Source organism: Coenobita brevimanus, chromosome 40 (assembly GCF_032717465.1).
Source record: "Coenobita brevimanus isolate Jiangsu-jjx chromosome 40, ASM3271746v2, whole genome shotgun sequence".
Lineage (NCBI taxonomy): Eukaryota > Metazoa > Arthropoda > Malacostraca > Decapoda > Coenobitidae > Coenobita > Coenobita brevimanus.
This window is the reverse complement of record NC_136993.1, coordinates 24,731,779-24,752,207: the sequence shown is the minus strand read 5'-3', so window position 1 is coordinate 24,752,207 and position 20,429 is coordinate 24,731,779. Positions and strand designations below refer to the sequence as shown.

Sequence of the window (20,429 nt, the reverse complement as noted above, 5' to 3'; positions counted from 1 at the left end):
TCTTGGGATTTACCTTGGAAAGTTCATTTTACCTCTCGTAAAATCTGCTTCCAAAAGATTAGGTGTGCTAAGCCGACTCCGTGCCTTCTTTGCCCATGCACAATTGTTGACTTTATACACGGATTTTATTCTCCCATGTCTAGAGTACAGCTCTCATGTGTGAGTGGGCTTTCCACATACAGCTCTTCCAAGTTCTTCTCATCAAGGTGTGGTCAAAAACTTTTCGTCTCACCGTCTCTCCACCTCTTACTGGCTCCTTTCAGCTTATATCTCTTCGCCTTACTGTTGTATCTTTATCTATTTTCTTCACTGCTCCTTTGAACCGTCTGCTTGCATCCCTCCACCAGTACAGCTGGCACGAACAGTAGAAACCGTCTAGCAACAAACTCTCATCCCTTTTCCGCACAATTCTTTAATGCAAGAGTTACTTCCAGTCCTTTACATATGCAATAAGTCAGCTCTGGAACTGTCTTCCACTGTCTGCATTTCCTACTGCCTATGGCCTCCAGTATTTTAAACGCAATGTGTCCAGAAATCACGAAATGAACGGATCTTGAATTTAGCTCTCTGCCATCTTGTTTTTGTTTTTTCTTGAAGGGAACAATATTGCGGGCTTCTGAGCTTTGGTTCCTTCTTTCTTGTGTAAAAAAAGCTAATAATAAGGAAGAAGGTGAAGTACTCAGTGTAGAAACTGGAGGTACCCTAGATCTCAATGAAATAACGACAGAGAATTTAAGTAAACACAGTGTAAGTTAGTGTAATGAAGCTATATGGAGAATTTTAAAGGAGGTAGTGTGTGTGTGTGTGTGTGTGTGTGTGTGTGTGTGTGTGTGTGTGTGTGTGTGTGTGTGTGTGCGATGGCAAGGGACACCTTAGTGGAGTGAAGAAATGAAAGTAGGGGTGGTTGTAAGGAAAGGGGAATAATTAGAAGGAATGGCTAAAGAAGTGCAGGTAATGAAGTGGCAGGCAGACAGAAAGGAAAGGGGAATGTAAAATGACTGAAAGCACAGAGTGGTAAAGAAAGTCTTATTTGAACACTCTCATGCTCATATTACTTTGGGAAAAGTAAAGAGAATGTGCGGAACGTTTTTCATCAGCAGAAATACAGAAAGCGGTACTAAAAGATCCATGTCTTCGTTGATGCATGGAAGGGATAACTTAAGTCAACGTTATTGGCTAGTTATAGTGGATAGTGTTTTGTATGCCGTACAAAAATCATGAAATAACTGACAACAAAGAACATTGCCCTCACATCCCACCATCATCTTCCCAACATGGAATCTGATGTATGCATTCAGCCAGCAGACACCTTTCCAAGTTCATCCAACTCGTTCTAGATGGTGTCAGCCAAATGCAACCACCATTATTACCCAAACTATTTGCAGTGCACACGAGAAAAGTATTTGATATAGTGTCATACTATCTTAAGAAGCAAACTTTTAGTTACAAACATAAAAGACATCGATATGAAATGACTGGCCAACTTCCTCCCAGACAGATAAATGTTCTACCAACACCAGAAGACTAGAATCTGAGTCCCACTGGGCTCCGTCCTTCCACCCTCATTTTTTAGTCTTTCCCGGACGACCTGTCAACTCTCCCTCCCTCAGTAACAGTACTGTCCAATGTCGATGGCATGGCAACGCATTCACTACACTCTCAACAAACATGGGGTCAACTCCAATAATACCTGAAAGAGAGTTTGCAAATGGTCTGACATACTGCTATGAATAGATGCAAAAAAAAAAAAAAAAAAAAAAAAAAGACAACTTGGTGATTATTCACTATGAAAACCCTTTTTTTTGTGTGTGTCCGACTCTGGGCATAGGCTTCACGGCCTAAGGCCCAGTTGTCTTCCTTACCATACACCTCCGCATGTCACCATTTCGGAGCTAAAGCCCACCGCCCATGTTGAATACATGCTAGGGCTGTTCCATACAGGACTGGCGCATTGATATTAGCGAGGGTATTTCTACGACATGGCGCTTGTCGTCTGGTCGATCAGTAAAGTCTGCTTTAATGAAATTCAAATCATTAAACTGTTCCCTGCCTCACCTGGGATTCGAGTCTGGGTTCATTAGGACTGCAGGTCACTTTTCTACCAATTAAGCCACCGCCTTACAAGGCTCTCATCAAATTTCAATCCTAAAATTTTCAAAACTAGACAAAAATACGGTGAAAAAAAGAGGTTGTCTGATGAAAAACTGCTAGTGAACTGACTTAGCAGCAGTGGCTGATAGCTTGCCTTGCTCCGAATGTGATTGGGAGCAAAACAAACTTTCAACCGGGGGGACATAGAGGGCCCTAATGATCGCTGAGCATGGAAGTGGAAGAGCTAAGCTTGTCACAGTGTATTTTATTTGTTGCTCAAGCACTCTCATGCAAGTGGTTTCCTCCTGGGTTGATTATGGAATGCCAGTTCTACCTTTCCCTTTCATTTTCATTAATTCTACTTGGCTTTCAGATGTACGGAACAGCTGTTTGTACGATTTTTTCTCTTTTTTCCTTGACAAACCTTGAAATAAATCAATTTCTTGCACTGATTATTTGACTTTCTGAGCCCGCACGCGCTCAGGCTGTCCAAGTGTGGATGTCATTATCTGGTATAGTAGACAAATGGACTGTGAAGTATTAAGTAGTGAATGATCAGAAAATAATATTCTTTAAAACGAAAGGAGGGAAGTTAGAGGTCAAAATAAAAGTATCAGGTGACTGACGGGAATGGATGGCAGTGTTTCTGGAAATAGATGAACCACTAGAGTGATTCTAACATTCCAACCAGTTGCTGATTTGAGCAAGAGAACGGGATGTTGAAGGGCTATTTGAAATGTATAAAATGAATGTCGTTTAGGAGTGCCAAAGACCTGTGTGTTGTTACTGCCCACCTAGCAAGGCGATAATGTAATCGCTTGCATCTATGTGTGTGTGTGTGTGTGTGTGTGTGTGTGTGTGTGTGTGTGTGTATCTGTTAACATCTCAAAATCAAGTTGGCATATTATTCTCTAAATATTACCAAATATAGCAGTATATTTTTATTGGTCCCCCAGTGCTCCTTCAAAACCCAGCGTATTTGACAACATATCCACTCAGTAGACCAGCCATAATCTCATCCTCACCACTGAAGTTACCATTTAGGTTGATTTCAACATCCATAGTGTAGAATGGTTATTGCAGTCTGCAAGGACTTTCGATACTGGTCTAGAATGTGAGCTGTTTGCTGAATCGTTTAATCTCACGCAGTTGGTAAAACAACCAACCAGAATACCAGATAATCCTGACCATAACACCTACCTCTTGAACCTGTTCCTAACAAATAACCCAGATGAATACAGGTATGAGGTACTGTCACCACTTGGGTCCTCCGACCACAGTCTTATCAAAGCTTCCTTGTCAGTTGTCACAAACTTACCCGTTCTGAACCAGTGTGACCAAATGACACTTTGATAGGACAGTCTGAGATGGAATGGATTTAGAAATTATCTTGCTGATATTCAGTGGCAGTCTTCCTTCTCCACTGACATCATTTCCACCCAGTCCCATATAAATGACTTACTACAAGCTGGTAAGGAACTGTTCATAGTCAACAATTTACTAAAAGATCAGACTCCCCAAAATGGTTTGACAGAGAAGCGACCCCAAAGTCCTTAGTGCATAGCTTTTACTTAGAATCAAAAGCATCTGAATCCCTGTCGATTTAAAAACTATAGGAACCAAGCAAAATCAGTAAAAAATCTCCCCAAATCAAACTTTTTTCACAACTAAGCATCCATTTTATTAAATAGTCCTATTAACATTCGAATCTTCTGGTCAAGTCTCAGTTCTTTCGATAATAGAAAGTCATCATCCATTCCCCCACTAAAAACTTCAAATGGAAACACTATAAATGATCTGAGTGGAAAAGTGAACATCCGTGGCAGTACGTTTGAAAGAAATTCTGCCTTAGAGGAAGTCAGTCAGAACGCCGCTGTACTTACTTTAAACTTTGACTCTCCCGAAACTGCTCCACTTAACATACGCAAAATCCGTCCTAGACACGCAAAATCTATCCGAGACAGTACGCCAACCTACAAAGCTGTAGGTCCAGATGGAATTCCTCCAATCGTCTTGAAAAAAGTGTTCCCCAGAACACTATCCTATTCCTGCAAATTTACTCAGACTATGCATACATACTTTTCCATTACCTAATTCTTGGAAAGAAGCCAATATCCACCCAATTCCGAAGAAAGGAAGTTCTTTTTGCCCCTTTGATTACAGGCCAATAGCTATCACATCTTCTCCTGGTAAAGTATTTGAGCTTGTAATCACTAAGCACATCATGTAACAATTTGAATCCAACAACTTAATTAGTGCCAGATAGTAGGGGTTTTGCCGCAAAAGATCCACTGTAGATATACTAAATCTCTTGACTCATACCATCCATCAGTCAACTGCCCAGCATGGAGGATCCCATGCAGTAGCCATTGATATTTCTAAAGCTTTTGATGGAGTGTGGCACCATTACCTGCTATCCAAACTCCCTTGCTATGGCCTATCATCTTTTGTTCCACTAATTTCCTCATATCCCACCAACAGAAAGATAGGAGTAAAAGTAGATGATGTATATTCTAATTTCCGCTCGATTTATGCCGGCACGCCACAAGGATAAGCCCTACTGTAGCTCCAACCCTATTCCTAATTCATTTTAATGATCTCTCATCTGTCACCCATAATGCCAGTCACTCATATGCAGATGGCTCAACACTTTACAGTTCCTTCACATTTAAACACCCAAATACAAGGTTTTATAAGTCCAACACGCCACTCAGTACAGCAGTCTCCATAAATCAAGAATTTTCCAAGATGACTGAATGGGGATAAAATAACAATGTCTCATTTAATGCTAGGAAAACGAAATACATAAAATTATCTAACAGACAGATATTGCCTGATTCCTGTTTTACCCTCAATGTTACTATTATTCCTATCTCAAAAAGTATTGAAATTCTTGGTGTTTCACTTAACAATATCCTCATCTGGACCTCTCATGTTAGAGTACTTGCTAAAACCGCTTCAAGGAGACTTGGGTTATTTTATAGAATCCCCAAATCCTTCACTGATGAGCAGTTAGCTATTATTTATAAGAGTCATGTTCGCTCTCAGGTGGAATATTGCTCACTCTTGTGTAGTGGATGTGGAGAGATTGAACTAAAACAACGGGACAAAATTCAGAACATAGTTGTAAGAATTATTAATAGCCTTGCAATTATAAATGAACCACCTCTTCTACAAGTAAGAAGGAATGTTGCCTCCCTTGCATTATTTTACAGATACTTTTGTGGCAAAGGCACAGAAAAAGTTGCATCCATTGTGCCCCCACTCCATGCCTCCCCACGTGCTACGCGGGCATCTGGTAGTGCTCATGACTGGACCGTCGCACTACCTTATTGTAGAACTTCTATCAGAATTCTTTTATTCCCCGAACTGCATCTCTATGAAAATAGCTTCCCCAGAAAAGTCTTTCCTCATTCAGCTTAAAGCAGTTAAATCCAACTGTACACAAATTTTTTATGAATGTAGGACACCTTTCATCTGGTGTATGGATTTATTTTATTTTTTTTATTTAGTTTTCCGTCCCCTGTTCACCTTGTCTTAAAAAAAAAAAAATGTATCAAAACACTGTGGGCAGTAACCCAAGATATAATTCAGGCGAAGCTTCGATAATATACCTCCAACTGCCAGAGGATTACTTTTTTTTTTTTCAATAGATGAACGCAAAGAGATTCTGAAACATAATGGGCGAAATCCTAAGGTTTGTATAATTTGTCATATTTTGTTTTATTTTGTCATATTTTTTTATTTTGTCATATTTTGTCATACTTTGTTTTATGTTGTCATACTTTGATGACAGGTGGGGACGCCCATCATCCACCCGCTTACTGTAGTGATACCCTGTTTTTAGGGTAGCTCTACATTGCGTGGCAAGTCAAATTATTTCCTGTAAACCACGAAAGCATTTACAACGCTGGGTGGTAACCTTATAACCAATCAACATGTGTTCCCTACGTGACAAAAAGTGGGTTGGCGGAGGGTTAGTGCCCCTCCCCGGAAAACAACTAACAAAAAATACGATCAACAAGCCTTAGACCAGGACTGACCAAAAGGTGACGACTAAGGACCGAACAAAGAAAATGATACGGATTATGACGTGGAATGTAAGTGGTGCAAATGATGAGGTGAAAGAAAGAGAGATTGTCCAGGTGCTTAAGGGTGCAAAAGTGGATGTATGTGGATTAACTGAAACTAAATGGTGAGATAAGAGTGTGAGAGAATGGGAGTATGGATGGGGTATATGCACAGAAATAGGTGAGAATGAGAGGGCAAAAGAAGGAGTGTGTATTGTTGTGAATAACAGATGGAAGGAGAATATAAGAGAGATCAGTTGGCTCAAAGATTGTGTGGGTAAGATTTAAAGCTGGACTACAAATGTGGGCAATTGTGTGCCTGTATGTGCCAACGTAAGATCGTGAAAGCAGAGTGAGAGAAGAGTTCTGGATAAATGTGGAAGTGTGCATGCAAAAGTTTGAAAGGAATGAAAGAGTGTTTTTGATTGGAGATATGAATGAAAAAGAAGGAAATGGGAAGGGGGGTGGAGTAGTTGGTGAGTGGGGTGTGCCTGCAGAGATTGATGAGAATGGCAGCGCTTTAGTGGACATTTGTTCCTGGAGGGGGTTGGTGATAGCTAATACCCTCTACAGGCACAAAATGCTCCACAGGTATACGTAGCAAGTGATGAGAAGGGTGGGTAGTGAACTGGATGAATGGAAGGCAATGATTGATTGTGTGTGTGTGGATGAAAGGATGAGAATGTGTGAAATGGATGTGAGAGTATATAGAGGCTGGGGGAGTGGACTTTCTGACCACCACCAAGTGGTGGTCAGAAATAAAGTCCAAATAAAATGGTGAAATAGAAGAAGGAAAGGACAGGAGGAAGTAGTTCATACAAGAAGGGTGGAAAAGTTACAAGAGGATGGAAAAAAGACAAAATAAAAGAGTGAAATGGATGACCGATTGGGTTAATATAGACTGGGGCAGATGGGGGATGTGGAAGATGTGTACAAGATATTCACAGGAGAAATCTGTGCAGCATGTGAGGTGGTGTATACGGTGAAGAGAAGACGAAAGGGGGTGCAGCAGGGAACAGCATGGTGGACTGAAGAGATAAGAGAGGCTGTGGCACAAAAGATGAAAGCATACAGTGAGTGGATGAGAAACAGGTGCGTGGAAAAAGTTGCGAGATGGAAGAGAAAGTTATATGTAGAGAGGAAAAGAGAGGGGAAAGGAGTAGTAAGAGAGAGTAAGAAGAAAGTGGATGAGGAATTTGGAAGGAACATGAATGTACAGTGGAAGGAATGTAAGAAAATGTTCTGCAAAGAGGTAAAGAAAGTTAGACAGGGTACCAAAGAAGTTAGTTGGGGAGAGAAACACAAAAATGGCAGATTACTAGCGGAGAAGGGAGAAAAAGTGAGCAGATGGTAAGAACACTTTAAGGAATTGTTGAACATAGAGGATGGAAGTAATGCACGTATAAGTGGCTGGGGAATGGCTGGGAGAAGGAGGGATGTGAGAAGAGAGGAAGAAATCAGTAGGATGGAAGTTGTGGAAGCAATGAAGAATGTTAAAATGGGAAAAGCCCCAGGAACTGATGGAGTGTGTGGTGAAACTCTGAAGAATGTAGAGCTAGCAGTAGAATGGATGTGAAAGATGTGCAGACTGGCATGGGAGAAAGGCAGAGTCCCAGAGGATTGGAAGTCAGGTATAATTATTCCCCTGTTCAAAGGAAAAGGGGAAACAGAAGTGGTTGTAATCGTAGGGACATTTATCTTCTAGGCGTAACAGGAAAAGTATATGATAGGATACAGAGTTAAGGATACAACAGAGGAATTAGTTGGAGAAGAACAGGGAGGTTTTAGGAAGGGAAGAGATTGTGTACATCAGATATTCATTCTTAGATCTTTAGTGGAAAAGTTTCTAGAAAAGGGAAAGAAGTTGTCTGCGGCCATCATGGATTTGGAGAAAGCATATGACAGGGTGACCTTTCTGATTACAGACCACACGTCTTCATGTGGTAAAGTATTTGAGATTTTAATTAATGAGCACATAGTTGAACATCTTGAATCTACTTGGTGACAGTATGGTTTTCACCACGAAAGATCCACTTGTGATATACTCAATCTCCTGACTCGTACTGTCCATCAGTCAATTGACCAATATAGAGAAACTCATGCAGTGGTCCATGATATTTCAAAAGATTTTGATAGTGTGTGGCACCGTTTCCTGCTATCCAAACTCACTTGCTATGGCCTAAAGTCTTTTGTTCCTCTGCTTTTCCCATATCTCAGCGACAGAAAAGTAAGAATTAAAGTGATAATATATATTCCAATTTCCACTCGATTAATGCCAGTGTGCCACAAGGATCAGTTCTGGCTTCAACCCTATTCCTAATTCATATTAATGATCTCTTATCTGTCACTCATAATCCCATCCATTCATTTGCAGGTGACTCTACACTTCACAGTTAATTCACATTTAAACACCCATTCACAAAGTTCAGCATCTCTTACTCACAACTCAGTACAGCAGTCTCCATAAATCAAGACTTATCTAGATCACTGAATGGGGACAAAATAACGTTGTCTCATTTATTGCTAGTAAAATCAAATACTGTATATACAATTTACTAATAGACAGATATTGCCTGATTCCTATATAACCTTCAATGCTACCAAAATTCCCATAAAAAAGTATTGGAATTTTCAGTGTTTCGCTTAACAATACCATCAGCTGGACTTCTCATGTTAGATCACTTCTTAAAACCTCATCAAAAAGAATCTTGGATTATTATACAGAGTCCGTAACTTCTTCACTAAGGAACAGCTAACTATAATTTACAAGAGTCAGTCATATATGCTCTCAGCAGGAATATTGCTCACCCTTGTGGAATGGATGCAGAGGGCTGGCGCTAAAACAACTAGACAAAATTCACAACAAGGCTGTTAGAATTATTAATAACTCTACTATTACAAATGAACAACCTCCCCTTCAAGTAAGAAGGAATCTTGCCTCCCTTGCATTATATTACAGATACTTTTATGGCAAAAGCTCAGACGAAGTTGCATCCATCATGCCACCTCTCCATGCCTTCCCCTCTGCTACACGGGCATCTGGTACTGTACCATTCATGACTGGACTGTCATACTGCCATATTGTGGAGCTTCTGCCTATCAGAATTCTATTCTTCCCTGAACTGCATCTCTTTGGAACTCGCTTCCCCAGGGTGGTTTCGTTGCAAACTTCAACCTACGGCTGTTCAAGTCCAAGTGTTACGAAATTTTTATGAAGAGAGGACACCTGTAATCTGGTATGTAGATTTTTTTAAATTCATTTGTTTTTCCTTTTACTGTTCTGTTTAAAAAAAAAATGTATAAAAAGAATAAAATGCATGGAAAGGAGAAGAAAAAGAAATGAGTGAGAAGGCATTATAAACACTGGGAAGGCATTCTAAAATGCTATTACAGCTGACTGTTGACTCCATAAGTATTGACTTACTCTAACTTGGCCTAAAATTCCCATGTCTTTATCATGAATGCTGAGCTGTAACAACAGATTAACTCTAGAAGTGCTATGGAAAGAATGCAGAGCCGTGGCATTATCGTTTTCTGCCACTCACCTACATGAACCAACCCGCAGAATGACGAAAATCTGGGCCAGGTTAGGTTAAAAAAGGTATAATACCGTGAAATGAGATGCATTGTGTACTACCTTAATTCCAGTCCCACATGTGCCTCTAACCCACCGCATCCCAGTAACGTTTGGGGGTGTTGCAACGTTTTGTCACGCTCAGTCCCGACAACATACCCATACATTTTGCAATTGCGATGACCATCATTTGCACATTATTCAAAATTAGCGCGTGATTTTTGGTACGTATACTCGAGACATCATCTTCTACCCGCCGCCAGGTGGGGACACGGCCTTACCGCGCGTGACTCCACCCCCCCGCACGCCATTGTCTCAGCAACTCACTTGTTAGCAGTTAGCCATGGTATGAAGGTGAAGGAGAGAGTGATTCCCCAATCGATGACGATGTGGAGGACAAATATTATGTGGCGGCAGAGGAAGAAACGAGCAGAAGTGATGAGGAGATAACGTCGCCAAAAAAGGTGCGGTATGTTGATGTGTTTAATGAGTGAAACAACGCTTATATCGCCTATATTATTGTGTGAAAACCAATATATTCCTGTACTACATATAAATTCGTTCCAAGTGAACAAATATCTACCTATTCTGAGTGGTTTGCAATAATTGCCGCTATCATAGAAAACGCGACTCTCGCAGCGTGGCTCCAGAGAACACTGTACCAGATATTTAAAGGGTCACCTGTATAGCCCATTTCTAAGTTCAGGTGAGGACTTTTTCTATGATTTGCCATTGTTTCTCACAAAAAGCGGAGGTTTGAGCCAAAAAAAAAACTCCCCAGTCGGTCGGGATTGAGGTGGGTCATTGGTAAAAAATTGGTTGGGACGTGGCAGGTTAACTAAGTTTCCGTTGAATTGCAAATATTCCCATCTGAACCAAGTGCTCCAACCTCCCTATTTTGTTGCACTGGAGAAATTGCATCAAAAGCTTTGTGATAGAACAATGTTGTATACTATATTTTTGGTTTTTGCCTTATATACTTAAGAGGACAGTACACTAAAATTTGCAAGATACGTCAGATATATCATAACAAAGCTTTTTAGAAGTGTTACATCATTAACATTCAATAGCTCTTATACTGCGTGGCTGTGCTTTTTAACTGTATCTTCTCTCTTGTTTGTATTAACCCTTCGTTAATCAGGTGGGGTGTTTTGGCACCCCAAATTTTTTTAAAAGTTCATATTTCCTAGCCGGTAATTTGAATATTTCTCTCCGTTCCAGTACTCTCCTGATTCAGTGAGGGGAGGAAGCATGTGGATTGGTTTAGTCCTGCCTCTGCTGTAGTGAGAGAGATGGGCACTTACCCCCACCCCGGGGGTCTCCAGACACCCTATCAAACTAACCATTTAGATCATGTTGTGATATAGATTTTTTTTAAATCTTATTTTTGCATACTGTTTATCATTATTCTGATTTTAAAAATCACAAAATGTATTTTCCTGTGCGTGTTTACCTGAAATATAAGATATTGAGTCTGTTAAATTTTTACTGATATTATAATTTATTGTATTTTAATATTATAAATTAATAAACACCACCTACAGGGAATTCAACCTTTCCATTACTGATTGCAGAGATATGCTGAAGCAGCAGTATGAATATATTTTACATGTTAGTAACACTACATGTAGTTTTGTATTGGGGTGTTGTAACATCCCACGGGACTAACCACGTTTGAATACCCCACAGGACTAACGATGGGTTAAGGTCATATAAATGCCTAATTTACAAGCCTACTTTATTCCCATAAACGATTATTTACTACCCAGGGCAAACACACAGTGTTACAATAGGCCAGACAGTTAATTGCTCCCATAGTAGGGTGTCATATTTAGATGAGAAAGCATCCCTAATATCGGCCATGCCCCTTTGGCCTTCACTAACGATTTTCGGAAGCGACTACAGACATCTTGACACAACACACACCATATCACCCTTTCACACCACTTCACACAAACTCTCCTTTCCACACCATACTACATCAAGGATAGTACCAGAACAATCCTGAAACTCCGGCATCTAGAATCTTGGTATTTTTCATTCTGGTTACCGCCAAACGATTTTTATTAGCCTTAGGATTATGTTAATGAAGAGGTATTTATATAGCCATCATTAACACTGGCAGTGTAACCTCAAAATAACTATCTGGGACTGACGCTTGTAGTGTTCAAAGAATGACCAGAATGAGGACGCAGCCTGACATGTAGTATGTTGATTATTTCCACATGGTTTATAGCTACCACTCAGGTGCATGGCGTGACAATATTGGCCTTTTTTTCTTTATTAAATCGACGAAAAACATTTCAAGAAAAAAAATAACCACTCTAACACATCCGAAATTGTAAGAAATGCTTACTTAGAAATTAAACGGTACATTGGAATTTCTGATCCAGAGAATGTTAGCAATTTCATAATAATAGGTCTTTCCTAGACTGATTTAAATTGTTGGAGTGTAGTTATAATATAAAAAAAGAAAACCAGTTTCAGTGAGGTAAATGAAGCTGAGCAGTGGCTAATAGTTTTGGGAATCATACATGATATTAGAAATGAAATATAAGATAACTGATAGCAGACTAATGCTCACGTTTTGATCGAATGGAGCGCTATAATGCTGGACATCCGTACGGCCCTTCAGACTTGAAATGTAAATGTTGGTGATGGCGAGGTCGGCAGCGCCTCTCCCAAGCATGCCAGCCATCCCAGTCCAGGTTCCATCTGGCTGTCGAAGCCCCCACACCTCCCCTACAGAGCGCAAACATCATTAATATAGCACCAGTACTTTCTGTAATATTGATTTAAACTTTTTACTTTGACAAACTTGGTTGAAGGAAAGGTACTCTAATATTTTATGTGACAAAAATACTGGTGTCAAATAATCGAACCACGACTGATTAACGTGTATGCAAATATTTACCATATTTCTTACGACCTCGCAGATAATGATCTAATAATGAGGCATTCATGTCGGTAATTTGCATTTTATAAGAGATGTAAAAGATGATAGTATGCACAGTAAAACTGAAAAATTATTTCTATAATTTATTGCACCATTAAGATATAAGTTAGAAGCTTTCTTTGCCATGTTTTCTTACCAAAAAGATGAACTAAGATTAGTGATAGTGGTGGATGGAAATAAGTATCTGCGGATAAGCGCCATATTCTGTGTGCATCTCTCTTTCCCTCTCTCTAGTGTATATATATATATATATATATATATATATATATATATATATATATATATATATACACGATCAACTTATTACACCCAAGGGCCAACTTCCCTAGTAAGCGGACCATGAGGCGAAGTATTATGTATAGGTACAGAGGAACTCATGCCTCGCAGGTCGCGCTGCTTTGTTACATAGATATACTGGAGTTTACAATACAGGAGTTAGCATGCACCATAATGTGGATGTTTCACCAGGATGATATCTAAATGACTGTCTTTGAGTAGATACTGTAATTATGTATATCAGTCAGGGACTGTCCCTGAGGCAGTAGGTCCCTGACTGAACGACAGTCAAGGCAGTAATGCTGAAGACTGTGGGCGTTAGGAAGGGCATGTAGTTTGTAGGAGAATTGAGGAACGCCCCCTGCCTCAGAGACTTACCAGACAGGTTGATATCCTACTGAAGTGAAGCAGACAACATTGTACATGCGAACCATAAGTCCATGTTGATGATACTTGGGAAGAGATAGACGAAAGTGGTCATAGTGTTGGATGGACACACTCTGCGCCCGCTCAGCATTCCTGTGATGGGGTGTAGGGAGAAGAGTTGCTGAATGTACCTTCTTTTTGTAGCAGAGGAGGGAGGCTGTAGCATCATCAAGTAAAGGAAGTCCACAGGTATTTTTCATGCGGGGGTCACCGGTGTCCTTAGCTGCAATTCAGACATGCTTGGAATCCACAAGAACTGTATGGTAAGAGAATTTTCATGAGCTGAAACCAACTGATGTCAGATTTGTTGAACTAAGTGGTGGCATGCGAGTTTTGGAGACGAGATGGGTTGAAGGCCAGACTGAGTCACAGATAACTACACCATTTAGTCTTTGCTGAGAGAGGAGACCAACTGCACGCAAGAGTCCCTGTTGCTTACAGAAGATAGAGCTAGACGAGTTTGGTTGGCTGCAGCCAACCCAGCCTCCCTCTGGTGGGTCCAAATTGGGTAGGCAGATGGAGCATCCAACACTTCCATCTGTTTGCAGGGAATTGTCGATGTAGAGATGTGTGTGGCAGGAACCGAGGAAGACACTCTTGCAATGGCCTCCAGAGCTAGTTGTTTCTGAAGGAGTGGTAGGTGTGCTTTGGAGGCAGGAGTAAATCAGACTTCAGGATGAAGAATCCTCCAGGGAGGTGGACCATGGTCCATTTTGCCACTGAAACATTAATACCATGCCTTTATAGGATGGACTAGGCTGTATTAACGAGAGTGTGGACGCTAGGCCGAAGTGGTGGTCGAGGAGCTGCAGGGTCAAGTGAAGTTCTGATGACACGAGAATTCTGACAGGCAAGATGAGAAGCTTTTTTTTTTAAGCAGGGAAGAAGGAACCAAAGGCCAGAAGCCCGCAAACCGTTCCTTCCAAGAAAAAAAAAAAAAAAAAAAGAGAGAGCCAAATTCAAGAATCGTTCTTTTCGAGATGCCTGGACTGGAAATCATAGTAAGTAGGAAATACAGACAGGGAGACAGTTCCAGAACTGACATGTTGCATAAATGAAAGACAAGGAGTAACGGCTAACTCTCACATTAGATAGATGGACAGAAAAGGGATGCGAGTTTGTTGCTAGATGGGTGCTACGCACCCATTGTAGGGGTGGAGAGATGCAAGCAGACAGTTCAGAGGAACAATGACCATTGAAGTAGCGACAGAAGAGAGATAAAGATGCAATAGTGTGGCGAAGAGACAGAGGTTAAAGGGAGGCAATAAGAGAAGGAAAGTTAATGAGACGAAAAGCCTTTGATTCCAACCTATTGAGAAGAGCTGTATGTGGGGATCCTCCCCACACATGAGAGTTGTACTCTACACAGGGGCGAATAAAACACGTGTATAAGGTCAACAACTGTGCAGGGGTAAAGAAAGTACAGAGTCGGCTTAGCACACCTAATCTCTTGGAAGCAGATTTTACAAGAGGTGTAATATGATCTTCCCAAGATTAGTCCCGAGTGAATGAAACCCCAAGCATGTTGAAGGATGGTGCAGGATTGAGCTGGATATTGTTAAACATTAGTGGGTAATCCTGTGGAAGATTTTGTCCGGTTGATAGGTGTAAGAACTGAGTCTTTGATGAATTAAAAACAAGATTATTTTTACCCCAGCCAGAGATACGAGCCAAGTCAGTCATTAAGTGTGCCATACCCTCATCCCTTGTTTGTTGAAGTTACTGCTGTGATGGACGTTGTGGGAGCCAAATGGAAAGGTGAAATGTGAAATCATCAGCATACAAGTGGACAGGGTTAGATGTACAGCTTAGGTCATTGATGAATAATAGGAATAGAGTTGGTGATAGGACAAAGCCCTGAGGAACACCACTGTTCATAGATCTATTAGAAGAACGATGGCCGTCTACAACAGCGACTACAGAACGTCAAGAAAGAAAACTAGAGATGAAGGCACAGACAAAAGGACAGAAACCGTAAGAGGGCGGTTTGGAAATGAAAGATTTATGCCAGACTCGACTGAAAGCCTTTGAGATGTCAAGTACAACGGCAAAGCTTTCGCCAAAGTCACGAAAAGAGGCTGACCAGCAGTCTGAAGGTAGATGAGAAGATCGCCAGTGGAGCATCTCTGATGGAACCCATACTAACGATCTTTATGAAGGTTGTGATAGGAAAGATGCTTTAAAATTTTTCTATTAAGAATAGGCTCAAAAACTTTTGAGACACAAAATGCTAAAGCAATTGGACGATAGTTAGAGGGTTGGGAATGGTCACCCTTCTTTGGGACAGGTTGAATGAGAGGAAACTTCCAGCAGGAAGGAAAGGTACTAGTTGATAAACAGAGGCGAAAGAGTTTACCTAGGCAGGATGTAAGCACAGATGCACAGTTCTTGAGGACAACAGGAGAGACTCTATCAGGCCCATATGCCTTGTTAGTACTGAGGCTAATGATGGCATAAAATACATCAGCTGAAGAAATTTTAATGTCAGGCATGAGGAAGTCAGACGAGGGAAGTGATGCAGGAACAGCACCGGAATCGTCTAAGGTGGAATTGGAGGCGAAAGTTTGAGCAAAGAGATCTGCTTTATCAGAAGAAGAAATAGCTACAGAGCCATCAGAGTAGAAAAGAGGAGGGAAGGATGATGAGATAAAGTTGTTAGAAAGGTTTTTGGCAAGGTGCCAGAAGAAGCAGGAAGAATTTGAGTTGGAGACTGAGAGCATTCAGTATGGTTGAAGTTATTTTTAGCTGAACAACGAACAGAGTTAGCACGATTCCGGGTGGAAACATAAAAATGATGTGATTCAGGGGTGGGATGGCTCTATTATCTTTTATAGGTCCTCTCCTTGCTGTGGACAGCATTAGAATAAACGTGATTAAACCAAGGCTTTCTTGCATTAGTCAAAGGATATGAGAATGGAATGTATGCTTCCATGCCCGAAAGAATAACTTCCGTAATGCATAAGGCACACTCAGATGGCTCCCGGCCATAGAAGCAATTATCATTCCATGGAAAATCAAAGAAGTACTGCCTGAGGGCCTCCCAGTCCGCAGCTCCAAAGTGCCACAGTCGACGTTTCCCTGGAGGGTCCACAGGCCGTACCGGAGTGATAGGACAAGTTAAGGTAATAAGGTTCTGACTGGAGAAGCCCAACGGAGAAGAAAGATTAACAGTGTAAGCAGAAGGATTAGTTGTAAGGAAGAGGTCAAGTATGTTGGAGCTCTCTTCAAGGCAGTCATGGATACAGGTAGAGTGCTGTACAAGCTGGTCTAGGTCATTAAGGATAGAAGACATGTAGGCATGTTCACCAGGTGGATCAGTGAAAGGAGAGGAGAGCCAAAGGTGGTGGTGAACATCGAAATCTCCTGGAATGGAGATTTCAGAGAAAGTAGAAATTGATAGAATGCGTTCCATCGTAGAAGTAAGATAGTGAAGAATTTTTGATAGTCAGTAGAATCAGGGGATAAGTAAACAGCACAGATGTATTTAGTCAGAGAATGATATGAAAATCGTAGCCAGAGAATAGAGAATTCAGAAGAATCAAGTTGAGGAACACGAGAGCAAGATAAGTCATTGCGTACATATACACAACAACTACCTTTGGCTTTGAAATGAGTATAGAGAAAGTAGGAGGATACAGAAAAGGGTTTGCTATCAGTTGCCTTGGATAGCTGAGTCTCGGTAAGGAAGAGAAGGTGAGGTTTAGAGGAGGAGAGGTGGTGTTCAACAGATCGAAAGATAGAGAACAGGCCGCGAATGTTGCATAAATGAAGAAGTGAGTCAGACAGTTCAGGCATCTTGTTGAGTCTTAACTGAGAGAGGGGCAGATGGTTCCACCCTTGGGGACTCTGAGGCCTGATTGTATAATGCCGTTTTTCTTGTTTAATTTTGAAAAGGCAGTGTATTGTGTACTGTGCATTAGTTTGGTGTTGACGGTTAGAGTAACCTGTATTGGAGAGCATGCTGGCCTACTCTCTGTGTTACTGAAACAATGAAAACGTTCAGCAAAAGGGGGATGGTCGGGACCTAATCCCGAGGGCTGATGAAACGGAAGCACCAGCTCTCCTGCTCATCAGCTTTCCATCCACCTTGGGAGTACTGCCCTGCTCGACTGGTGCTACAGTGTACTCCTATAAGGCATTTGATGATGAAGTAAGAGACACTGGCATATATTCTCTCAACGAGGGGGGGGGGAGATTGAGTTCAGTTTACATTTTGACTATTCTGGTGGAAATGTGACAGCCCAAGATGTATCTCATTACTGTACTTTGTTCCATAAATTTTCAGTGGGTTCCATTGATGCATTCTGGAGTTAACTGAAAGCAGGGGAGAGCTAATCGACAACTGACTGTATGAATACAAAATTAATAGTTCTGGCCACAGGGATAGAGATTCCAATAGCTTTGTTGATGAGCTATTTGAGAGGAGTGAAGTGCTGCTGCAGCTGAGCTAGGAGGTCTCAGACAATGGGGTGAACACTTTTGTCTCACTAATATGGTTGGGGTTATCCATACTGGTGCACATAGGTAGAGGTACTGCCTGCACAGGGGGATGGCACTATTTCCTATAGTGAATTCTGAAAGCGTTCCTGGGTTACAGGGTGAGAAAATTCTACTTTTTTCTGGGGAGAGGATGAGGCCACAAGTGGAAGACGGCTGATGGAATAACTGAAGGAATCACTGAAGATCTTCTGAAGAGCTGGAGTGACTGCAGATATCATCAGTGTAACAGGTGACAGTGATTGCGAGAATGTTGGAAAGAAAAGACAGTAGCTGATGCATAAGTGCATTAAAAAGACACAAACATTAGAACACCACCTTGTGGAGTGCCGAGTTCGAAGGCCTTGGCGGAGCTACATGTGCACTTACAAAGGACACACGAGGTCCTGTTATGAAGGTAACCCTATATCTATCTCATGAGGTTTCCCTGGACACCAAATTTAACCAGCTGATCGAGGATGACAGTATTATCTGTTTGGAGCATCAAAGGCACTTTTAAGATCAATGAATAATACAACACTGGTGGGGTAGGGGAGGGTATAAAATTCCATTAGACAGTGGTGTGTACTTCTCTGTGGCAGCAAACCATTCAGTCTGGGTGAGAATTTGTCCTCCAGCCAAAACATGAGACCGGTAAGGAAGATGCGTTTGAGCACCTTGCTGAAACAGGAAGTGAGGGAAATAGGTCTGAATTCCTCAGTACCAGGTTTCAGAATGGGCATAGTCATGCTGGAGGTCCAGGCATCAGGCACATATCCCTTACAGAAGCAAAAATTGTAGAGCTGTAGTAGGGGGCTGCCAGGGACTTTCAGGAGTAGGTGAAGGACAGTGTAAGTGATGTCTTTATCCCCAGGGACTGCTGCCTCACTCCTAATGAAAGCACGTCGCAATGCGTCCTCAGTTATCAGCACGTCATCATCTTCATCTGCCTTCAGTATCGCAGCCATCATACAAAGAGTGAGAACATCTTGTTGGGAGAAGAATGCATCTTGAATATGTGGGGGAAGTTTGCGGGCTTGTGATTGTTCAGACCATGCATCAATAAGATCTTAAGTGTACTCAGCTGGACTGTGGTGGAGAATGCTGGAGGGCTTTTTCCTGACAACCTTGTTTATTGGATGCCATATGGATCCAACACACGGCTGATGGTTGGTGCTATTTGTGAATTTCCACCAGGATTCAGTATGGACGCGTTGCTGGAGGACAATTAGATCATCTCTTGACGTCTGGTACTAGTGAAGACGATCAGGTGCTGGTTGCCTCTGGAAAGAGAGACCATCTTCTACCATCTTCCTACCTGTATGAGGGATGTGTTGATCATGTGTCCAAGTATGAGCTTCAAGGCCACTTTTAATGTGTGGTCTTACAACATAGCAGCTGTGGAAGTCATGAGTGGAGTTTACTAGGGAGAAATATAAGTATCTGGTGACTGTAAATCAAATGTGGGGAGGAAGCTGCAAATGTATGAGATGTATATAAGGCAGTACTTAAGAGAAATGGTAATGCAGGTGCGAGTGTGAGAAGGGGAAGGTCCAGCAGGGAGGGAATAGTGGAGGATGAGGGAAGAGGGCTGGGATGGAAGAGCACCTGACGTGGGATGGCAGTAACCCAGATGTTATGACGTGATAAAGAGTGCCTCCACAAGTGTGCATGGCACCATCACTTTCCCAGCAAGTAAGTTGGTAGTGGTGGATTTATTCAAATAGAGGAAGCCCATTGTGATTTTGCGTAGGAGAGAGGTCATCTACAGCAGGATGTCGGACATTAACCCCCGCCATGCTACTTCTTATCTACCTGGTTACCTTCCCTCAGTCATTGTTTTCGGACTTTCTTTTTTTTTTATATTAAGTTGATTTTAGTCATCAGATCAAGTGTTTGTGAGCTCGAATTCTTCATCACCCTCGTCTTTTTGTAATTTACACCTCTTGGATGGGTGTGAGGGTGACGATAAGTTGCATGATAAGTCGGTCATGAGTCTGCCATTACTGGGCTACAAACAAGAACCGAATTTCTAATTAAGCAGTATTTGGCAAATTCAGTGTGACAGGGCTTGGCAACTGTTCTGATGGCGTAGAGGGAAACTCAATGTTCTCATGGAAACCACTGACGCTTCCTTGTGCTTGAAAGTATGGCGTGGAGACCCATCGCCTGACGTGAGGCGATGAGTGTGGCAGGGGATAAAGTTACCAACGTAGATCATGCCACTAACAGTAGGAGTAGGGAAAGAAGGGAGATTGATCTTTCCAGGGGCAGAATAGACATTACATAAGCGGATCCTAACATTGTCCACTGTGACCCCAAAAAGCTGTAAGTTCATAGCATCACTTACATAGCAGCAGAGAAGTCGATGTGGTATAGAGGAATGAATGTAACTAATGAAACCATTCCTGGCGAGATGAACTTATGAAACGTAGCCAGTAAGTGAGGAAGCCTCTTCCTCAGGTAAAGGATGGCCAAGAAAAGCTTCTTGAATGAATATAACATGCAGGTGATGGTGAAATGCATTGCTCTTGAGTGCAGCAGGCTTCGAATGACTTCT

The 20,429-nt window shown here is 41.6% G+C and overlaps 1 protein-coding gene across 1 annotated transcript in view; it reads right to left on the bottom strand.

The window, feature by feature from the left end:
- LOC145396999 (putative glutamate receptor) overlaps nt 1-18,837 on the bottom strand; it is a 144,788-nt gene extending 125,951 nt beyond the window's left edge. The window contains exons 1-2 of the mRNA XM_080270223.1: nt 18,459-18,837; nt 12,320-12,477 (exon numbers count right to left, since the gene is read on the bottom strand). Coding sequence (XP_080126349.1) covers nt 12,320-12,477; nt 18,459-18,837 — 537 coding nt within the window. The remainder of the gene's footprint in view (nt 1-12,319; nt 12,478-18,458) is intronic.
- Between the last annotated feature and the right edge of the window lie 1,592 nt (nt 18,838-20,429).